This window comes from Anopheles coluzzii, chromosome 2 (assembly GCF_943734685.1).
Source record: "Anopheles coluzzii chromosome 2, AcolN3, whole genome shotgun sequence".
Classification (NCBI taxonomy): domain Eukaryota; kingdom Metazoa; phylum Arthropoda; class Insecta; order Diptera; family Culicidae; genus Anopheles; species Anopheles coluzzii.
Window position 1 is genome coordinate 101,278,478 of NC_064670.1, and position 20,980 is coordinate 101,299,457.

The window sequence follows — 20,980 nt, forward strand, 5'->3', positions numbered from 1 at the left end:
TCGGAAGATTCGAAGATTCAATCCCTAAAAAGATTCGATCAGATCGGATCCCGTTTGTAGGATTTGAATCCCTAAAAGATTCCTTTGCGATTGGGATTTGATTGCGATTCGATTGGGATTGGAAATTCGTTTGCGATTCGATTGGGATCCCGAATGGGATTGGGATTCGTTTGGAATTCGTTTTGGATTCTGATTGGAATTGGGATTCGATTAGGATTCTGATTGGGATTGGGATTGCGATTCGATTTGGATTCTGATTGGGACAACGCATGGGACTTGGGTAGCCGTGAGCGGTGGCGGATTTAGGGTGTTGGGGCCCCCTAAGCGAAACTCTTGCTGAGACTACTGTACACACTGTTCTATATGCTGGTTCTATATACACGGGACCCCTACATTGTCCGCGCACCGTTAAATCCACCACTGGCCGTGAGCAAACTTTTCTGTGTCTCTTTTGCCTTGTCCTCGCCTTTAGATCCTGATGAGTGAACCTTTCGGGTACGGTCATGGTAAAAGCCCTGTCCCTTTCATGTTAATGGTGAAGATAGAATCGGGCTCTGCATTCGGGCGTGGGCAGGCCCGGACGCGTCGTGTGAACGCCGGTTCCCGGACTTGGGTGTCCTATCGAAATTCCGCCTAAAATGATTGCGCATTGCGTTTTGTCATCATTACCTTCCGCTACAAAACCAGTGGATGCGAGTTCTGCTCCCTGAAATGTGTTGTTTGTTTCCACGTTTCTCAGGTACTATATTTCACTGTTTTTGGCCTGGTTGCATCGATCCACCGGGTCAAGTGAACGCATCGAAGTAGCGCCATTTCCCTTCCGTCTTCACTTTCAAGCATACCCTTTGGGGGTTTTTAGTCGCTCGGGGTCATCGGTCATTCCGAACTTTCGGGCTTTCTCTCGATGGTGCTGCCAGATGCTGCCAGATAATAGTGCCAAGATGCTGGAGATGCCGGAACGGGCTTGTGAAAAGGATTTTAACGGGTTAAAGTGGGTTTCGGAAAACATCGTACATTCCTTTTCTCCACATCACAACACATGCACCGCGCTCTCTCTTCGAGCGTTTCTTTTCAATCTTTCTCTTCTTCTCTTTTCTTAAACCAGCGTTGCACACCAATTAGATATTGTTTTCTTTTTATTTTACTGATTGGGTTGTTGTGTTGTTGTGTCTTTATACAAAAAAAAAATCATCTCATAAATGTGTGTGTAACTGCTAACTCATAATAATCGTAATAATAATAGTAGTAATAGGAAGGTGCGCCGCTGTTCAACCGCCACGTGGCTCCTCCTCTCTCTTCTTATCCCCACTCACACGCACACACACAGCTCTTTTAGCGTACTAAAACAAATAGTAATAGCAATAGTGTTATCATTTCGTTTGTGTTACAGCCCTCACTTTCACTCTCTCTCTCTCTCTCACTGTCTCCCCCGCACAATTGAAAAGAAAAGAAAGAAAAAACGCACGCACGCACGTTCACTGAAATCTGTTTTGCTGCGGGCGCCTTTTCTTCTGTGTCAGTTTTCGTCAACGTTAAACGGGATCGAAATCATGTTTTTTTTTTTTTAATTATTTTTTGATTCTCATAAACATATGATAGGCGAGAGACGAAGACGGAGGGAGTGCAAAACCACCGTGTCTGTACGAATGATTCTTCTTCCAATGAAATACATCAAACAAGAACACGGGAACAAGAGGGAAGAGTCACTACTAATTGAATGATACAACTGTGTGCCTTTAAACACAAGAGAGCGGGAGGGGATAACATAGCTTTCTTTCTTTCTCTCTCTCTCTCTCTCTCTCTCTCTCTCTCTCTTTTTTCCCTCTACAACACACACCGTGGGACTTGTGTTCCTAACATTCCTTATCGCAATTATAAATCATTAAACGAAACGATGACTCATGCAACAACTTGGAACCAGCTCTTCCTTTCTCTCTCTCTCTTTCTATCTCTCTCGGCGCACAAAAGTCCTCCAATAAGAATAATAGTAGTAGTTAATAAGTCACAAACTTAACCGTAACTAACCGCACGCACACACAACCACATTGAAGGTGGATGGGTGGGTGGGGGAATTAAGAGGAGCGCGAGGATGGGGCGGAGGGGGGGGGGGTATAGGACAAAAAACAGGCACAGTTGTAACAACAAGAACACGCGGCTCTTAAGAAAATCATTACAAAACACACATTTGCGCGCTTCTGCGGTTGTTTTCCTTGCTTCCTTCCTTCATCACTTTCACATCCTTCTTCAGCTACCGCTGTGTAAGTGTGTGTGTGTGTGCGTTTCGCTTTCACTTTAGTAACTTTTTTCATGTTAATTCGTCTTCTCATTCACACCTCTATATAACATTGTGCCACCCTCCTTTCTCCTCCCTGCAATAATCGTAACAATCGTCCTCCCGTGTTGGCCTCTTAATCTGCGCGCATCCTTTCGCTCTCTCTCTCTCTCTCTCTCTCTCTCTCTCTCTTTCTCTTTATCTTTCTCTTTCTCTCTCACGCTCTCTCTCTCTCTCTCTGTACAATGGGTTTTGATGCTTTTTTAAAACACACTCCACCAACCAGTTGCGGTTCCCTGCGTTCTCGTCTGTCTTACGGACATATTATCACCTTCCTTTATTAGCTGCTTCTTTTCCTCCCTGGCGCAGGCCACAAACTGACCTCACTCTGTCATCACACGCTCCCGCACACTCCTTCTTTGACACAACGTCCTTCTTCTAGTACTTCAAAGGGGGGGGGGGGGGGAGGGGGGGGGGGAGCAACAACACGCACACTTTGTTTCTTCTTTTGCTTAAAAACTCAATCTCTCCCCCTTTTTAACCAATCCGCGCTGTTTGTAGGTTGTGTTGTAGTAGGCGGTGTGTCTGGGTGTGTGTGTGCTTGGGATTTTGCTTCTTTTTTTCTTCATCTAATTTCTCACGTGTATACTGCGTTTACGCTCTCTTTTTGTTTGTTTTGTTTTACACTACTGGTTTGTATCTACTTTTGTTTTTTTGTTTTTTTGCTTTCTTTTTGTTTGCTTCTTCTATTTGCAATGTAATGATTCTTATTTTCTGCTTTGTGTAACACATCATTTCTACTTTCTTTTTCTATGTTTGCGTGTGTATGTTTGTTTGCTTGTTGTTTTACATTATTATTGTTTTAAAAACGTTCCTTTTTTCTCCTTCTCTCTTTTCTGTATCATTGCTAATGGTTTTCTCTCTTTCTCTCTCTTTCCTTATGAATTAGATTTGTTTAAAGTGTTTTCTTTTTGTTTTCTGGCCTCTGGCTTACACTCTGTTTTGAACAGAGCTTTCTATTGTGTATTACACGACCTGTGTTTGCTTCTTATCCATATCCTTCTTCTATAAGACTGATTTATGTTTTTTTTTTCTTTTTTGTCATTTTTTCAGATGCTTTGTTTTGCGCTATTTTTCAACCTACTTTTAATAATGTTTGCTTGTGTGTGTGTGTGTGTGTGTGTGTGTGTGTGTGTGTGTGTGTGTGTGTGTGTGTGTGTGTGTGTGTGTGTGTGTGTGTGTGTGTGTGTGTGTGTGTGTGTGTGTGTGTGTGTGTGTGTTGGCTATAGCTTGCATTTTATTTTTCTACAAATACCCTTCTAAAGGGAGGGGGCTATATGCAGGGGAGGGAGAGGGTAGAGGTTAAGCGTCTGCAACCAGTTGTTTGGTGAGGAAGAGGAGCAAGCAAGCAATCTACTATCTTTCTCAATGGGCTCCTCCTCCGGTAGCGCAGTGTCTGTGTTTTGAATATCTACAAACACACACACACACACGGGCATAATTTTGAAGATCATAATAATGTTTTGCGTGCTTTTTTTTGCCGTTCCTTTCTCTCTTGTTAAAAACTACTTTTGATTAAGAGGTACCTTCCATGACGCTCCTCTCTACTCTCGCGCGCTACTCTCCTGCTACACGTGTGTGTGTTTCTTGTTGTGGCATTTTGTTGGGTACTTTCTAACAGCTACTAAACACAACAGCAATTTTACCTTCTATAAATGGTGTAAGGAATGAGTGTGTGTGCGTTTCCTTAAAACCGGTTGTATGATCTTCTTCGAATGATTCAAACAAACAACACCTCTCTCTCTCTCTTCTTCCCATACTATTCTCGTCCTCATTCTTAGAATTCGCACCACGCATAAAAATACACACCACACCATTGGCTTTTCCAATGCTTTACACATTTTAATGAGGTTTTTAGTTGCGTCGAAAGTACGGCACACTCAAAACGATCCCCCGCCCGTTACTGTCCCGCTCCCAACAACTATTGCCAGTGCTTAGCGGACCCATAGTATGATGGGCGAGATCTAATGCGACTTCTTTATGACACCATTCAAGCATTATGCGTTTTTTTTTTACATTTTAGCTGCCCTGCAGTGCAGTGTGTAGTATGTGCGGTTGCAGCAGTGCACCCTCGGCTTTTTGTGTTTGTAGTAGTTTGCAAAAATCGTTTCCAGTGCTTAAGAACTTTGTTCCAATGTCCCATACATCCCCTCTCCCTCTGGTATAACACAAATATGAATAGAGGGATGGATGTGCATGTGTGTGTGTAGACACAATAGAGAGTTCAGTATTTCATACTGCTGAAGTAATGTTCCCCCAGAATCTTGGAGGGTACTGGACCAAAAAGAATGTGATAGAAGGCAAACGAAGGTTATCAAAAAAAGCCTCGATGGTATGTCTCTCCCTCGCAAGTTGGCGTCGTGTGGCATAACATTGGAGATTTCCATTCGAATATCACAGTCCCAAGTTGTGTGTGTGTGTGTGTGTGTGTGTGTGTGTGTGTGTGTGTGTGTGTGTGTGTGTAAGAAAAGGATCATACGATCGGAATCTATTGGAAGACATGCGACAAGTGTAGATCAAGTAGATCGCGCAGCAACAAGAAGAAACAAGAAACATAATTACAAAAAATAAACGGAAGCCACACACACACACAGCCACCCCCGGTACTAAAATGGACAAAACACACACACACGCCTACACCAAGCAATTTGATCGCTGAAAGCAACTGAGGATCATGTAGTGATGTGTGCGATCACGATCACCACTGCGAACACTCCCATCATGCCGAAAGCCGCTGTTGAAATGCTGCCAACGCACTATATATTCTACATTCTATTGCATTCCCCCCCCCCCTCCCCTCCCCTCCTTCATTGGGGATATTCTTAATCATTCTTAACGCTTTGCTTTACGGCGCCACAGGTTTTCTTATTGGAAAGTGAGCTACCCTTCCTTCCCGTACAAAAAATCAAACTTGTGTCGCTCTCCTGAGTGAGGTTTCTTCCACTAATTATACAGTATACTACTAATCATGTTCGCGTGTTTGTAATGTAAGTGTGTATGTGTGTGTGTGTTGCAAGATTGCGCACTGTGTTTTAAGGGTTTACTAAACACACACATACAGTTCTATCACCCCTACGGACGTGCATTATCTGCTTGTTTACACTTTGCCTCGGCTGAGGAGGTGTGTTTCTCTCTCTATACTAACGACTAATTATTTTAGGACACACCACGATGATCCTATGCAGTGAGTGTCTCGGTTCTACCACGCACACACACCACCACCATGCAATGCAGTCTCGAAACGAAAGCATGACCCAGTATAAGAGAAAAGGTGTTGTTGTCGTACTAAAAAAAAAAGTACAAGGAAATCGCAAACATTGTGTGTGTGTGTTCCTTGTTCCAATGAGCAGAGACTAGAATGATCGTTGAGGACACGCGTTTAGCCTTTTCTAACGCGGCGAGGATGATGATAATAAAAAAACAAGGCATTAAATGTATCGCGCTCTCTCTATGTATCTCTCTTCTGGCAACACGAAACTGCTCCCCCTTCAAAAAAATAATATGAGAAATACGCATGAGAAATCACATGGCAAAAAGCATATTCCTCCCCTTCTAAACATAAACGCTAGGCTAGTGTTAATGTCCCTCCTTCCCTCTCTTTCGATTTTAAAAAGCTTACTAAATTGGCATTCTCTCCACACGATCCTCGAATCTGCCGCTGCTTGCCTATCGAACCTAAAATGAAATTTTGCCCTTCCTTAGCCAAATATTTGTTATCACACATCACTTTCTTGTATTAAGTCTTCCTTTTCGAGCTAGTAGTAGTAGTGTCTCCTGTCCGCATTTTCCTCATATTACGCTCTTCATACCATACATAACTGATGGATATTTAACAAAAAAATTCAATCCCCACCTCACTGTCCGTGTGATCCCGGGCTCCTAAACGAATCGACAATCGAAATCAGGGGATATAGAGGGGTTGGTAAAGGTAAGGTAGCGTAACTGGTTGACCGGTAGTATACAAACACAAACAGGAGACTGGGGAGGCGACAGGCCAGACCGAGCGAGCTCTCTTCTTCTATAAAAAGGAAAGGTGGTAAAACACATCTCTGTTTTCACATTTAATATGGTAATATATATCACAACGGTTTGCTTCGCGACCTATACACTTCTTTTCTGCCCATAGTTTTGCTTTGCCTGTGGTGACACCCTGCCCGCTCTTCACAATCCAAATGAAAATTCAACCCAAAAAACCACACAACACAGGGCACATTCGCCCTTAGGGATAGAAACGATGCCTTACAACGAGAACGAAAAAGGCAAACAATAATGGTTTAAAATTTAACTGTGGCACACACACACAAACCACATCCACCGGATCTCGCTGCCGAGCTGTCTCCCCATTGCCTGCTTCCCGTACTCACTCTCTCTCCATACCGGCCCGCCCGTGGACTCGAACCGTTGACAGTTCTATCACACTATTTCCCTTTAATGTTTCGTCTCTTTTTTCCCTGTTTCTCTCTCTCTCTCTCAGTGTAGTGCTCCCCACTTTCCTGTCCTCCTCCTTCCCTCCTCATGCTTGTGTGCAGTCTTTGCGTTTTGTTTGTTTGTTTGTTTGCAATAATACATACACGTCTCCTCACCTTTCCTGTCCGCCACATTTGTTTCTTTTATCACTGTTGTTACACGCGCGTCTAATGGCGTAAAACAAAAACCTACAATCTACATCATGTGCCAATGCCATTTCACAGTCCTTTCACTCTGTCCTTCACTCAAAGTGTGTCTGTCTGTCTGTGTGTCTTTACGGCGCACGTTAGCGCAGAGAGATAAAGGATAAGCGTGCTGCTGCTGCACGCACTGCCCCACCCACAACACATGTCCCTGCTGTGTTTGTTTGTTTGTTTGTTTTACATAAAGCATGTTTAAAAATATACACATTTTCGACATTCGAATGCGGCACACACACAACGGTGTAAGATATAACTTTACAAGTACACGATACTACGTTAGCTCTAATATATATCTGTATGTGTGTGTGTGTGTGTAGTTCCATGGGATGACTGTGCGCATACTATGCATATAGATTTCACAAAAGCACATTCTTTCTCTCTCTCTAAATGAGGGTGTAGCTGCTGCTGGACTTCATTCTTCACCTCTTAATTGCACCTCTCTAACACACACACACACACACACACCCACACTTCCTAACACTATAACGTCGCCCTTACTAAAAAGGATATATCGTTTGTCCGCAAACAATCGCTTCTTAAAATCATTACCAAGAACAATATGGTAATCTTGCTGTGTTTGTGTGTGTGTGTATGTGCGCTAATTCCTAACGATGTTATAAAAATATAAAAAAAGGAAAACAGCACATTAACCGATGTTCCACCGCGAAAATAAAACCCCCACAGAATATGGGAGTTTTGGAAAGTATGAGAGGGAGGAGGCGAAGCACTGTCCTGCACCTTCATTTGCATTGCTTTTTTACCGCCATGTGTGTGTGTGTGTGTGTTTTTTTTTACAGATTGTCCCTCCTTAATTTCCTCCTGAGTATTTAAGAGAACCGTGTTCGTTCGCATCGAGTCCCGCTCTCCACATGAAAACTGCCATTTTGCTGCTCATCCCCGTTTGCTCCTCTCTCGGGAGTGTGTGTGTGTGACTGAGAGTTCGCGTCCCATGTTCCTGACTGGGTGTTGTTTTGTTGCTTTCTTTTCCATCCCTTTTACCCCCTACACACACTCTCTCTCTCTCACACAGACAGTGGTGTTTGGGGAAGTGCACCGTGACCGACTACTTACCCGCGGGTACACAGTTCCTCCATCCGCTCCTACACACCACCCCCAATTTCCTCGTCCGGCTTTTCCGCCTTCACGACGAACGGCAGCACCATCGGGGAGGAGGCGGAGGTGGATGGAAGGCAGGCCGCCGCATTCGGCAGAAGGGACACCACGCCGGCCGGCGCCGGACCGATTGCCGCCGGATCGACGACAACCGTGCCCGGCGGCGGCCGCAGCGCCGGTCCCTTGCAAGCGCTCCATTATGTGCTGTGGTTGTTGTTGAACGGCGGAATGTGGAACAGCGGCGACAGGATCTTGTGCGATATGTTCGGCAGGTGGGAGATGTGCGGATGGTGAAAGTTCACCTGATGGTGCAGGTCGCCGCCGCCCCCACCGCCCGCACCGCCGTGGTCCTGCGGGTGGGGCAGATGGCTGCTGATCAGATGGTGGGACAGCTGCTGCTGCAGATGGATGGGCAGGTTGTGCTGCTGCTGCAGCACCAGATGCTGCTGGTGGCTGCTGAGCGGTGACAGTTGCTGCTGCTGTTGCTGCTGCTGATGGGCTTGCTGCTGCTGCTGATGGGCTTGTTGCTGCTGCTGCTGCTGCTGCTGTTGAGCGTGAGCGGAAGGATGCTGCTGGGGAAGCCCGCCCACACCGGGTGGGGTGTGCTGCTGCTGGGCGTGCGGATGGCCGGTGGGAATGCCGCCGGACAGGAGGCCCCCGTTGGTCGTCACATGGCCGCCGTGGTGCGAGTGGGCCGACACCAGATTGTGCGCGGTCACGTTCGAGCCGACCGACGACGAGATGACGGAGGTAAGGATGGCCGACGGAATGTGCATCGGGGTCGGCGGTTGCGACTGGCTGACGCTGATCCCGTTGCCATTCGTGGCATTGGAGGTGGTAATAATGTGCTGCTGCTGTTGCTGCTGCTGTTGCTGCTGCTGCATGCCCGAGTTGGAGCTGCCATCGATATCCACCTCGCTCTTGATGTTTTCCAGCTTCACGCTGTGCTGCTGCACGGTGCTGATGCCGCACCGTCTGGTGTGGCGCTCGAACTCGATGATATCCTCAAACTGCATCTTGCACGTCTGGCAGCTGTAGAGGATACTGGGGAGATAGACAGCGGAGACATATTGCTTCAATCTTGCCTATTTATTAAAGGACAAAGCCGATGCGGCACAACACTTACGCCATCACCTGACCGTTCTGTTGCTCCTGCTTGATCGCCTGCTTCTGGTGGCTCAGCAAATGCTTCTTCAGGTTCGAATACTGCGAGTAGGACTTCGTGCACAGCGGGCAGGTGTGGGGCCGTATGCCGAGATGTACCATTTCGTGCTTTTTCAGATTGGCGTTTTGTGAGAAAGCCTTATCACAGCTTTTGCATTTGAATGGTTTCTCTCCTGAATTGCGGGGAGGGAGGTAGGAAACAAAAGGGGAAAAACCATTGTTATTGCATTTGAATTCATAGTAGATGCAAGGCCAAGTATTCAATATTGTAACACAACGTGTGAAATGTAAACAGACTACAGAGGAATTGAAATTTTACAGGGTTTTGCAAGTTAGTTGTGTGCATGACACAATGTGCATGTCACAGAATGTGCACACAATTATTCACCGCCTCTAAGATGTTTTTCAATAGCTTTCAAATGGTGTATTTCCTGCAACATGAAATTTCTGTTTCAACACATAACAAAGAACTGTCAAACACAATCCAGCAGCTTGAGTGTTGAAAATCATGCTGATAGATTTAAAAAATATTATAATGGAAATGAAATGTCAGATCTATGTGGAATATCATTTTGTACGCGGTGAATAACAATGTTTACATTTGAAAGAGACTTGGAAAACCTTGTACTGAAATTTTAGCTTTTACACATGATTTTCAACACATCCCAAAGAACTGTCAAACTCAATCCAGCTTGAGTCGTGTTGAAAATCATGCTGAAGAAATTAAAACTTATAATGATGGAAATGAAATATCAGATTGATGTGCATTAACATCTTTCACGCGGTGAATAACAATGTTTACATTCGAAAAAGATTTAGAAATCTTGTAGTAATCAATTATACTGAAAAGGGCGCTTTTGGTTTATTTTGTTAGTTTTTACTCTAAGCTAAGCTAACTAAATGCAACATATTACGCTGATGCGAATAATGAAAAAGAAGGAGGGAATAAAGGTTTTACCCGTATGGAGCATCTGATGCTTCACCATGTTCGCCTGCTGGGCAAATGCTTTGTCGCAGGTAGGACATTTGTATGGTTTGATTCCTGTGCCGAACGTCCGCGAGCAGACAAGTGCCATTCGAGATACACGCCACATTGACCGAGAAATACAAAATAGCAAATTAAAACAAACGATCTCAATCAGTTGCATTCTTAGTTGAATTAGTTCTTTTCCTAGCTGTGCCCCATGCCTTTGATCCATGCAATGCATGCATTGGACCAACCGGCACAGCACCACAACAACGCAAAATGCAACACATTAACAATAACAAACAAAGGACAGGGCGAGGAAGAGGACACACTAAGTGGGATTTGGGGTTATGGTGGTGCACACCGTGGGACACAAAATGGGGGAGGGGAGGGGGGAGCATTGAGGGTGATACATAGCACGTATGATAAGATAACAAAAATAAGGGGGATGAGGGAAGGGAAATAATAATTGTTAGAAATCGAACTAAACAAAACAAATAGAGAGCGAGAGAGTGAGAGAGAATGTGTATTACCGCTGTGGAGCATCTGATGTTTGACCATGTTGGCCTGCTGGGCAAAGGCTTTATCACAAACTGAGCATTTGTATGGCTTTATTCCTGGACGGCACACACACAGCCATTAGAAGCGCGAGCGCAGTTGAAGTGATTGTTTTCGTTTACGTTTCGGAAGCAAAAAGGATCCGCGCACGTGGCACGGTCGATCATAGAACGAAAGAACAATGAAGAAAGAAATTGGAAATGAAACATCACAACAACGACAACAACAACACCGGGGGAGTGGGGAGAGAGGGATATTAAGACGGAATTGAAACACGGTTTGGCAGGAACAAAACAAAAACGGAGCTGCTGCTGCTGCTGCCGCTACTCTTCTTGCGCATCTAAGTTGTGTTTTTGCTTGGGCGAGCTGTGCAGTGCTGGCAAAGATAGAGCAACACGGCAGCGCGCGCAAGCAAAACGCACGTGTATGCGCGCGCGCAACCCGGCGGCACCAGCGCATATGGACGAGAATGTAAAGGAAGAAAAAAGGGGTGGTGGTGGGGGTAGTATAAGATGAAAAAATGTGTGTATTACCGGTATGAAGCATCTCGTGTTTGACCATGTTGGCCTGCTGGGCGAATGCCTTGCCACAGGTATTGCATTTGTACGGTTTTAAACCTAATGAGACGAGAGAAGGAGGAGAGAGGGCAGGTGTTGATCATTGATTTGCACTCTTTTGCATTGCATGAAGAAAACCCATTCACGTAACAACAAGCAAAGGGTAAGGAAGAGGGATGGAAATTATTGCATTGGTGTACATACTGCTATTGGAAAGAAAGAAAACCAATTGGAAGTAGTTAAAAAAAAAACAATAAACACAGCAAAGCTAACCCCGAGGACATTGCCATGGATAATTGTGCTGTTTGACACTCTTTCGTTTGAGCTCGAAATAAATAATAAGCTATGGAAGTGGTAATTGCAGTAGTAACCCTACAACATCTGGGGAGAAAGGAGCTCAGGAGGAGTTTGATAAAACACACATTTTGATTAAAAAGAGGAATTTTAGGTAATCGGGAGTCAATAATTGTGACTATTCATTGTGCAGCATCATCATGCGTACGGAGAAAAGGGGAAGGAATCGGTTGGAAGGAAGGGAGGAGTGGATGTGGTTTAATTTGATAATAACATTCCAATTAATATCCAGATCATTACCGGTATGCAGCATCTGATGCTTGACCATATTGGCCTGCTGGGCAAACGCTTTGTCGCACGTGCCGCACTTGTACGGCTTCAATCCTGGGGGGCGAAAAGGGAAATGATGTATCAAATAAGGAACGGGGCAACAGTAAAAAACCAAGCCAAGCCTAGCAGAAGGACGGCATTAGCCAGGAAAGGAGAGAGAAATCCCTTTCCTTGCTCTTAAAACCACTTACCCGTGTGCAACATTTGATGCTTCATCATGTTCGCTTGCTGGGCAAATGCTTTGTCACAGGTGGGACACTTGTACGGTTTAATACCTGCAAAACAAAAGGAAAACCGGTGATAGCTATAGTTGGGTGTGTGTGTGTGTTTTCGTGTTAATGCTAATTTTAAAATAGATAACTTAATGGATGAATGATGGTGATGGGATGGTGTAAAATAAAAGCGGGTAAGGTTTCTTGAGTTTGCAGATAAAAACAGAACAAATGTGTCCACACCACGGTGGCCGGCCCCGCCTGCGACAGCAAAGCGCACGGCCCCCTAGCAGTTTGCAGAAAGGAAAGTTACCGATGAGCTGTGAGTTCGAACTTTGATAGCAGCTTTTTTCTCAACGCAGAGCACTCGCAGTCAACGCGCGGCTACAATGTATAATATATAGCGCGTACACGATACGGAAGAGGAAACACAAATGCAATATTGGCTTAACATTTGCAAAGGCAACAGAGTATGGGTGTTTTGTTAAACGCTTTTACCAACTATTTATTATTCTTGGCCCGAGGAAACAAAGATCAAATATTTTCTATAATATTTCTTTCTCCTCCTGCTACACTGTCTTTTGATATTATCTCTTTCTCTCTCTCTCTCCTTCGTAGAAATTATGAAAGGGGTTCTCTCTTCTGTTAGAACAATTTACATTTCTAATAACTGAATTCTGACTTTGCCCAACCGGAAAGCATTGCGCCCTTTAAAGTGAGAAAATAATCTGACAAATGGATAAAATAATATTCTACCGTATAAAAAGAAAATATGCATAAATAGTTTGCACAGTGTGTATCATCCCTTCTTTCTCTAAGCTAGCTCTCTATATCGTATTTAGTAAAGGTGGCGCTCACTAAGTACGTTAACGCACCACACACACACACCAGCCACCAGTAGTAGCGTGATATCAAGTAAATGTTGAAAAGAAAACCTAGAAACCGCAACTCAATAATATGTAGTGTTGTGACCAGTGATGTTTGTTAAATGTATGCTCAGTATAATAATGCTAGTGTATAATAGAAGGGGGTGTGGTTGGTTGTTGTTAAGACGATGAATCACTTTCGATCTCTCGCGTATCGTCATCATCATCGTCTTCCTGCTTCATTATAGTATCGATGTAAAAACACTCTATGGAATTACCGGTATGAAGCATCTCGTGTTTGACCATGTTGGCCTGCTGGGCGAACGCCTTGCCACAGGTGGAACATTTGTACGGTTTAAGGCCTATTGGTTTGGTGTCAGTTGATCGCGACGCGGTGATTTGGGTGGCGCGCAACCCGTAAAGCATGAGCGAGCGAGCGTGCGATCGAGCGATGATATGCGTTGGATGATAAACCGTAGAAGGGTTTGTGTTTTTTTTTTTTTGTTTTGTTGCACGCATATACGTAGGGCGTATGTATATCGCAATGCATTTTTTCATACACACACACAGAAACGCATTGATTGCGATAACACACACGTGTATATCACCCGCGTCGACGTAGAGTACGGACGGAGGGCAAGAGAAGACGCGCGCGCGCACATACGGCCGAAGCGGTCGGAAAAGAGAAAAAAGAGAAAATATCCACGAGATCAGTGATGAGTAATTCATGTAAAAGGAAGGAAAGAATAATGCAAAAACACGCAAACGGAAACAATCAATGGTACTAAAGAAGAAGTTCGGGGAGAAGGGGGACACGCACAACACTTTGCGTATCTTCATTTGAGACAGAGAGAGAAAGAGTTGGGGCAGTACAAATGTAGAAAAAAAAAACAAAATAAACAAAACAAAAATATAGACAAGGCAGCATATATGATGGGGAAAGAAAGGGGATGGGGGGACACCAAACTTATCAAGTGATGGTATGAGTTTAACGGCACAAATTTAAAGGTTTTCATTTCTTTTTTTTTTGCGCGGAAACTTACCGGTGTGCAACATTTGATGTTTCACCATGTTGGCCTGCTGCGTAAAGGCTTTATCACAAACAGGACATTTGTATGGCTTGAGACCTAAAAATAAAAATCAGTACAAAGCAGACAGTTAGTGGCACATTCTGCACAAAGGTCTGCACGGTCTACTATCTTTCGATAAGAGTAGAAACATTTTATCCCTCATTTTTGTACTGGCGCACTATGTTTTCAGTATGAACCAAACGTCAATAGTCATCAATGGAAAATTGTGACCGTGCTGTGAACAGATATCATCACTATAGTGCTTACAGATGCATACAAAAAAGGGATAAAATTGATCCACTTCCAAACCCGAACTGATAATGCAATTAACAACACTTACCAGTATGTAACATTTGATGTTTAATCATGTTGGCGTGTTGCGTAAATGCCTTTTCGCAAACGGGACACTTGTACGGCTTTAATCCTGCAGCCGGGCAGTTCGGAACATTCAGCCATCAAGCCAACGGCAGCAAATAGTTGTTGAATTGTACCCATTTGAGATGAAAAAAGAGACAATTAAAATCATTATTATGAACTGTCATTATCAACTGTATTTATAAGCTATTGTTTGAAATGAAAATCAAAATCAGACTTCAGAGAACATCGAAACTACGATCAATCGTTAAGAGGGACTATCTTTAATAAAAAAAAATAAGAATCTGATTTGTTACTTAATCGCATGGACCCGGCACACGAGAGAGGGAGAACAATGTTAGCAAAGGAAAAAAGAAAAGTAGAAAAACAATTGGCTAACCTGTATGAAGCATTTGATGTTTGACCATGTTTGCATGTTGCGAGAACGCTTTCTCGCACACCGGACATTTGTACGGCTTAAGACCTGCAATTGATAGGTAGAGAGAAACATTTTAGCAACAATTACAGAGCAGGGGCAGCCAACTTACAACACACGCGCGACAGTTACATTTTTTAATGGTGCATTAAAGGGGAAAAAACATGCGCAATGACTCTCTCTTTCTTGCACGCTATCGTTTCAGAATGAACCAAACATTACACATATGTCATCAATGATTAATTATGATGATGCTGTGAAGGGTTGTCATCATTTGATAGTGTGTTTGAAAAGAGTCAACCATACATGGCGCGACGTTCTCAGACGGGGTTTGAACTCATGACGGCTGGCGTGCCAATAAGGCGCGTACGAGTTGACGACTGTACCATGAGACCAGCCGGGCATGACGCACATTAATATGCTATAAAATGCTTTGGTACTATACATCTCGATTAGAGTCGTTGCAGATAATTTTCATTTCTAAAGCACTAATTAAGCACACTAAGCACAGTTTGCATCAATGTTTGCCAATAAAATGTCAATTTTGGTCTCTAAGGTAGTTATTTTTAACAATTTTCTTCATTTTTCCCTTAAAAGTTGGCTAAACTTAGCGGCAACGACTGTACAAAAACCACAACCAAAAACGAACAAACACAAATCATTCTGCAACTAATTGCAAAAGGGTCAGTTATAAATCGCAAGCACGCGCGCAATAGTTGTTCTACAGCTGATTCATTCATCTTATCATATCGCAAAGCTCAACTTACCGGTATGCAGAAGTTGATGTTTCAGCATGTTGGCTTGCTGGGTGAAGCATTTTTCACAGATGGGACACTTGAACGGCTTTAGTCCTGTGAAGGTAAAAAATGGATATTAATGTGTGGACGATACATTTGCTGCTACATTCAACAACCACCACCAGCTTCAGTACATTAATGCTTCAGAATGAACCAAACCAGATCATCACAAAGTTGTATGAAAGTGCTGTGATAATTTGTCATCATATGCTAATGTACTGAACACGTTGAGGGTTGAGAGCGAACCGAATCCTACTATTCCTACTAAATCGCTTACCATTGTGGACGAGATCATGTCGTTGCAGGTTGGCCAGTTGGGTGAAGCCTTTGTTACAAATCTGACAAACGAAAGGACCTGCGCGATCGGAAGCAAAAAAAATATCATTAATTTACTATCGTTTGTGAGGGGGATTTTTGTTTTCTTCACACTCCGAGAAGAAACATTCAAATACCTTCCTACTTCATACTTACGTTCGCCCGTGTGTGCCTTGGTGTGCTTCCACATGGAACTATGGCTGGGAAATTCTTTGCTGCATATTTCGCACTTGAACTTGTTCTCCGTCAAATGCTTCGTCCGGTGCTGTTCCATTTCCTCCATCGTATCGAAACGCTGCAAAATGGAAATGGTTGTAGTATTAATTAACTATCAATAAATGAAAGTGGAAAGAAAAATGCGTCACACACAATTAAAGCATAATTTTGGTGTGGGTGATGAGGGCGCACACACACACACACAATGCAACAGGAAATAACATACGCCACCCTCATCCTCAAGAAGATGGGATCGAACACATAAAGGATTAACGAAGCTAGGCTTTGGCTTGGGATCGCGCAGCGATCGAAAACGCTCCACAGCTTCGAAGGTTCTTGTAACAGCGAATCCCCAAACGAAGATGGCAATACGCACAAGAAACGCCGATGAACGATCGTGTAAAAGCAAACAGAGTGGATGGTCGGAAGAACAGGTTTTGTTATTTTTAAAATCCCTTTTCCTGTGCGTTTGTGTGTATGATGTGTTTTTCGTTCTCTACATATCGGAGAAGGTTGCTGGTACTCAACAAGCGAAGAGACAGCAAGGAATAGAGCAGGATCAGTGAGAAGCGAATGCCGTCACAGCAAGGAAACTTGTTTTCTAGGTTTGTGTCGGTTTCAAACCACCAACAATCCAACAATTCCATTCCAAGCCTGCTCGTTCTACTCCTACTGATGATCTTGAAGATCGTAATGATCATTTCAAGGATTTCAAACCCCGTTGGGAGATGCTATACAGAACATTTTTGCAGCATTTGAAAGGAATAGTCTCGCGGGAATGATAGATTTTTGAGCTATGCATGCTTCAAAGGGATAAAATGCGCATGTACTCCTCTACACTATCGCTTCAGAATGAACCAAACTCAAGTCATCAACGTACAAATTGTGACCATGCTGTGTGCAATTGTCATCACTGATAGTGTGTGTTTCGAGACAGCGCTTGCCGTGAATCGTGAATTCAGGACTTAGAAATATCGTTCAAAAGCAGGCTTACCTTCCGGCACTGTGGACACTTGATTTTGTTGAGATTGATAAGCGTATTGCCCAGGGATAGCGACACGACAAAATGCTTATTGTCAACCAGATGATCCTGCTGGAGCATTTCCGACCGTGTTAGCTCTATCACACCATCATCGAATTGGGTTTGCTGGAAATAAGAAAAAGGAATCGACAGAGCGTGAGAAGAAATAAAGAACGAAAATTAAGGAATTTTATAAACCGTAAATCGGTTTGATAACAAAAATCAGCTGCCACTTTACCCAAGCACACCCGCACAAGAGCGGTCGGGGTTACACACACGTGAGCCGTCTTTTTCTTACTTATTCAAGTTCAAAAGTTCTTGTCTTAAAATAATATTTACGTACAGCGATGGTAAAGGGAATGGGAAAAATGAACCCTCGAAAGATTCCAGCACTCCCGCAACGATCAACGGGCACAAAAACGGGTCTCGCTGAGAGGGAAGCAACGATTATTATCCAGCCAAAGGTGTAATGGGTGACGAAAGCGAAAGCATGGAAGGCAAGCAGAAGAACGAATCGATGGGAAGGAGGCAACAGCGACCAATTTAGAACCCGGCCGTAAAGAGTCAACATGTCCGGTGGCCTGTCGGTCGGTCGGATCGGGATGGGAGGCGGCCACCAAGCAATGGCAAAAAGGGAGACGAGATATAAAAAAGGATGACTTGTGGCTCTCGCCATTGTACCTACGAGACGCTCGCGAGAGATGTGCTTCTCGGGACCTCCACCACTTGCCAGCCAGCCAGCCCAAGTGTGGTGAAGGTGGTAAAAGGCGTACAGCAACACAACTATATTTGTGTTCGTGGGTAACTGGAATGCAATAGAAGCACATCCATAGAAAAAAAAGGAAACCCTCTCGTAGACCCACGGGAAGATGATAATAAATTTATCGTCCAAAAATTAACCAAACCGGCGCAACTGAGGACCGCCATCGGCAAACGAGTTTTGGGACGCATTTCGGTTCGTGCGTATACCACAAGGGATCTATGGTTGAGATTTGAAAATTGATTGACTTGTAATGTGGAAGAAACATAGCAATTGAACGGATTCCATTCCTGTTTTCCTACTTTTACCACAGAACACGATCTCTTACTTCCTAGAAGAGGGCGGATTGTAAATATCATCGAAAGTGTGTTGTTCTACTTGTCCATACCTTTCTGGAGCGTTTTTTTTTCGGTATTACTGTTGCTATGCTACTTGTTTGACCCTTTTCTTTTGCACAAAATTTGCCACACACAAAAAAAAACGCCACCACCAAGGAAAGCGTTAGGTGGTGGGAGGAGATCAATCTTCACATCCCCCCCCCCCCCCTTTCTGTAACCTTTACTTCCCTTTCCCAATTCACCATTATTTTTTCATGCGAGATGAGCGTGTGTGTGTGTGTGTGTGTCGGTTCGCGAATTTTGGCAAACGTCGAAATCCAGGCTCTCGCTCAGGCTATCGCTCTTACTCTCCCACTCTCTCGCTCTTTCTGCTCTCGATCCGCGGTTCCTCTTTGCTTCCTTTTCGCAAAAAAAAGATCTCTAGCAGGCCGTGGAGCAGCAAGCACACCGAAATCGATCACATTTGCCAAAATTCGCGAACCGCGGCACCGCACTTCTCCCGTTGTCCATTCCTTCCCTTGCGCGCACACACACACATACAACCGGGGGGTGTAAAAAGGAAACCCCGACAGCAGAAAACTAAAATGGCTCGTAGAAAATAAAGGAAAGCAAAAAGCAAAAACGGAACAAAAAAAGCTACTGCTGCCAAAAAACGAGTCCGTGTTTCCGTGGGAGTGGGTGGGGAGGAGGAGGGGGGATCAGTAGCCACCACAGCTTCACACTGCACACCGCACATCACCCCAGCCTGCGGGGTGGAGGACTTACTTCTCCTCCAGTGGGCACAAAAGATTGGAAATCCGAGGGTTGCCGTGTACCCGGTGTGCACCACCGCACTACACCACCAATGCTGCCGCTGCTGCTGCTACTGTTGCTGTCCTCCCCCGTCGTCCCTAGTAATGAAGGGCGCACTGACGGATTTTGCGAGCGGGGGGGTGAATCTCAACTCCCAAAGTTGGTGAGAATCGGAACGCAGAGGAACCTTCCGCAGGGTTGTGGCACACACCGAGAAACGCCAGCCCGCAAAGCCGGAAGCCGCTGGTCCGCAACGAGCTGCGGGAGTCCACACCACACCACACGGTCAACGCGCTGATGATTTTGGCGATGGCAAGTTGGGAAGGCTTCGATTTTTTTCCACCCAGCACACGGAGCACACACAACGCACCACTCTAGAGACGGAGGTAGGCTTACACACACACACCGCACACACTCTTACACCGAGAGCGTAATTCGCGCAAGGGTGGATGGATTTTTTCTGTCATCTACTGCGCGTGTGTGTGTATCTGTGTGCAGGGGGGGGGGGGGGGAATTGCTCGCTGTTGCTCACACGTCGTTCGCGATTTACAGTGCAGTGCACATCAAGTGCGACACCCGACAGTGCCGGGATTCGCTGACGTTAATGCGCTGCAATGCAATCAGTGGGGGAGTGTGCACCACAATAAATATGCTGTTAATAATTAAGAATTACAACACACAGCGGCTGTTTTAGTTTGTAGAATGTTTTCAATATACCTCGATGTCCCATTTCTTCTCCTACAGCACTGTAATTCGCGAAACCACATTTTCTGTGCACTCGCCGCGTTTTTTTTTTTGCTTCCGCAACTGTGCACAACTTTATGCGACTCTACACACGCATACCGGAGCATGGTTCTATGTGGCAGTGTCGTTTGCCGGCCCGACGTCGACCGTACACGCACACACACACACACATATACACACGCGTGCGCCCGAATACCGATGGTTGGTCTGCTGTCGTAATCGCGACCGGCGGCGACAGCAGCAGTCCCAAACCGAGGGCACGCACACACAAACACACACACACACCCGGCGATGGAGGTGACCGCGGTCGGTCGGGGTGGTGCATGAGCCAAAAGGCTATAGACAGATGCAAATGGGGTGCGTGCGGGGGACAGCGAAAGCGAATGAAAAATTCAAATCGCAAAGCGCTTCACATTGTGGGACACACACACACACACACAAACTCTCCTGCACCGCGCGACGCACGGCGGAACCGGATGAATGAGTGACGACACGCAACATGGAGAAGAGGACCCCCTCCGTCCCCTCTCTGTCTGTCTCCCATGAACATCACCACCCATTGACCAAACCTCAGCACGCCGTGCCTTCCATATAAGTAGGCGATGTTACAAAAAAAATGGGGTTATGTTTTCACCACGCCAAATTTGCTGCTATGTGACGACGGCTACCGTGTTTCCCCCAAAAAGCACGAGGAATCCACACACTGACCTCCCGACACTCTTCCCCCGTAAAAACCACTATACTCACCAGCGGGTAGAACATGGTTTTGGCCTGCTGCAGCGGCTGCTGCTCCGGTGACTGCTCCAGGTTGGTGGCCGCTGCTCAAGGACACGCACGGAAAAGGGGGGGGGATGAGATGAAGATATATCACAGCTGCTGCTAAGTTGGCCACACACACTGGAGAGAGCACACGGCCCTGCTGCTGCTGCTGCTGCTGGAGCACGTTCGATCGGGAAGGCGACGCACCACACAACCGCGCTCCACGCGTACACGCGACACAAGAGAGCGCTGCTGATCCGGAAGCCGCTGCTGCTGCTGCTGCTGTCGCCGCCGACGCCGCTGCTGCTGCTGCTG

The 20,980-nt window shown here is 45.2% G+C and overlaps 1 protein-coding gene across 9 annotated transcripts; it reads right to left on the reverse strand.

Annotated features, from left to right (window-relative positions):
* Positions 1-1,118: 1,118 nt before the first annotated feature.
* On the reverse strand, positions 1,119-20,769 carry LOC120961441 (zinc finger protein 260-like). 9 transcript variants are annotated; one of them, XM_040385157.2, is made up of 16 exons: positions 20,654-20,769; positions 17,246-17,398; positions 16,192-16,330; positions 15,998-16,075; positions 15,691-15,774; positions 14,888-14,971; positions 14,474-14,557; positions 14,107-14,190; positions 13,342-13,425; positions 12,177-12,260; positions 11,956-12,039; positions 11,338-11,421; positions 10,780-10,863; positions 10,238-10,321; positions 9,242-9,452; positions 1,119-9,159 (listed from the first exon to the last, which is right to left on the reverse strand). In XM_040385157.2, exons 1-16 carry the CDS (start codon positions 20,666-20,668, stop codon positions 8,313-8,315), a joined length of 2,283 nt encoding a protein of 760 aa, XP_040241091.2. In that variant the 5' UTR covers positions 20,669-20,769; the 3' UTR covers positions 1,119-8,312. The 9 variants fall into 9 exon arrangements, with proteins under 9 accessions (XP_040241091.2, XP_049462793.1, XP_049462797.1 ...); XM_049606836.1 differs by lacking the exon at positions 20,654-20,769 and adding an exon at positions 19,136-19,628; XM_049606840.1 differs by lacking the exon at positions 14,888-14,971.
* Positions 20,770-20,980: the final 211 nt, after the last annotated feature.